The 2,340-nt window shown below is 48.9% G+C and overlaps 1 protein-coding gene across 1 annotated transcript in view; it reads right to left on the bottom strand.

Moving 5' to 3' along the window:
• Positions 1-417, bottom strand: part of WAS (Wiskott-Aldrich syndrome) — a 9,037-nt gene extending 8,620 nt beyond the window's left edge. The window contains 2 exon segments of the mRNA XM_006758865.2: positions 2-79; positions 323-417. Coding sequence (XP_006758928.2) covers positions 2-79; positions 323-417 — 173 coding nt within the window.
• Positions 418-2,340: the final 1,923 nt, after the last annotated feature.

Raw genomic sequence — 2,340 nt, 5'->3', positions numbered from 1 at the left:
TGTTCCGCGGCCCCCAGGCCTGCCTCCCACAGGGCCCCCACTCATGGTGCCTCCTGCCCTTGTCCTCTCCGGCTAGGCTCTGGGTGCAGGGTAAGAAGAGGAACTTCCGCAGTGAGCAGGGGAACAGGAAGTACAAATAACCACAAGGGAAACAAGTCCTCCACAGCTCCCTCCGTGGGCCTGGGCTCCTCCTCCCTAGGACAGACTTAGACCCTCTGCCCTCCGTTTGGGGTCCTCCTCATTTGACTGGGTAGACCAACTTTTGGACCAGCCCATGTCCTATTCCTTCTTTCTTATTCTCTGGGGAACACCTCCTTCTGACTGGCTGAGATCCTCCTCCCTCTGATTGGCAGCAAGAGTGAGGCCACTACCGCACTTCTGCAAGGCATTCTGTGGTCGGTCATTGAGAATAGTCATGGGGCTGAATGGCCTCCTTCTTCCCCAAAGTATTCAGTTAGCCTGGGAGGCCTGAGGTCCTAGGCCCCTAGTGCTGAACGATTACTGCGCTAAAACTTTCCCTTTATTACACAGTGAGTGGCAAGTGCCTTTCTCCTGAGACCCCAACAACCCAGCTCACTTCCCCATCCCTTACCCCTGCCTCCCCACAGCTCCCAAATTATGCTCTGCTTATCATCCCTCCCCCTTTTAAATTTGTTTTTATTGATTTCAGAGAGGAAGGGAGAGAGAGAGAAAAACAACAATGATGAGAGAGAGAGTCATTGATCGGCTGTCTCCTGCACACCCCACACTGGGAATCAAGCCCACAACCTGGGCATGTGCCCTGACCGGCAGTCGAACCATGACCTTCTGGTTCATAGGTCGACATTCAACCACTGAGCCACGCTGGCCAGGCCATTCATTCATTTTAACACTGCTTATTGAACTCTCAGTGTGTGTAAAGCATATCTCCAGTATCTGGCACAAACTAGACATTCAATAAATGGAGGATTGAATGAGGGATTAATATCTAATTGATCTAGTGTTTTCTGAATTTTTTCTAAGTGACTTACTTTAATAATTCATTTCCTATTCACAGAGGACACCATGATGTAAGCACAACTGTCCCCCCAATTTTACTGATAGGGATGCCGGGGCCCAGAGCTTAGCTAACTTGCCTGCGATCACACAGCTTTGTGGAGCTGAGGTTAACTATGTGAGTTCCTCAACTTTTAAGTGCCACATGGGGGCTGAGATAAAATTCTTCTGCTCCTTCTCTGTGTCTTTGGTTCTCCACCTTCCTGCACTTTTTAAAAAATGTATTTCATTGATTTTAGAGAGGAAGGGAGAGAAAGGGAGAGAAATATCAATGATGAGAGAGAATCATTGATCGGCTGCCTCCTGCACGTCCCCTACTGGGGATCGAGCCTGCAACCCAGGCACATGCCCTTGGCCGGAATCAAACCTGAGACCCTTCAGTCTGCAGGCTGACGCTCTATCCACTGAGCCAAACCAGCTAGGGCCCTGCTATTTTTAAAAAATACATGTTTTTATTGATTTCAGGGAGAGGGAGAGAGGGATGGAAACATCAATGATGAGAGAGAACCACTGATTGACTGCCTCCTGCATGAGCCCACAATATGAGCATGTGTCCTGACCGGAAATCGAACCATGACCTCCTGGTTCATAGTTGGATGCTCAACCACTGAGCAATGCTGGCCGGGCCCTATCTGTCTTATTCATTGCCGAATCCCCACCACCCTAGCACAGGACCCTGCACGCAGAAGCTCAACCAGTATTTGTTGAATCATCATTGTATAGTCTAGATTTCTACGCTATAACTTACTGTTCTCTTCCCACAAGGCTTCCCCTGTCATCTTTTCACCCCCACGCCTGGGGAAAGGGGAGAGAAAAACTCAGAGTGTGCAGGGGCCAGCTCCCCCTCCCCCCCACAGAGATGTCCACACTGTTCACTGATGCTACAGGCAAATGGGTGCTTTAGGGCCCCTCAGGGGAGATGCAATTGCTAGTCCTGGTTGGTGGAGTGAGGACAGGGTGTGCACAGAAAAGCAGACACCTGAAGAAATAAGAATTTCTCAATGGTTAGAACCACCGATTCTGGAGCCCTCCAGCCTGGATCTGGCACTTACCAGCTGCTTAAAGTCTGGTAACCTCTCAGTGCCTCAGTGCTCTCATCCATAAAGTGAAGATAGTAATAGCAGTTAAGGCTGTTGTGAAGACTAAATGAGATAATTCATGTACAGTGATCAGTGCAGAGCTTAACATGTTATAATTCTGTGTAGTTGTTTTTATGAAATAGCTAAATTGTATAAATGAATTATATCCCTTCAGCCTAGCATTCCCCGTGTTCCCCCACCACCACCCTCTCCTTACCCTCCATCA

This window comes from Myotis davidii, unplaced genomic scaffold (assembly GCF_000327345.1).
Source record: "Myotis davidii unplaced genomic scaffold, ASM32734v1 scaffold855, whole genome shotgun sequence".
Lineage (NCBI taxonomy): Eukaryota > Metazoa > Chordata > Mammalia > Chiroptera > Vespertilionidae > Myotis > Myotis davidii.
The sequence above is the reverse complement of the archived record's forward strand: the minus strand, read 5'-3'. Positions and strand labels throughout refer to the sequence as shown.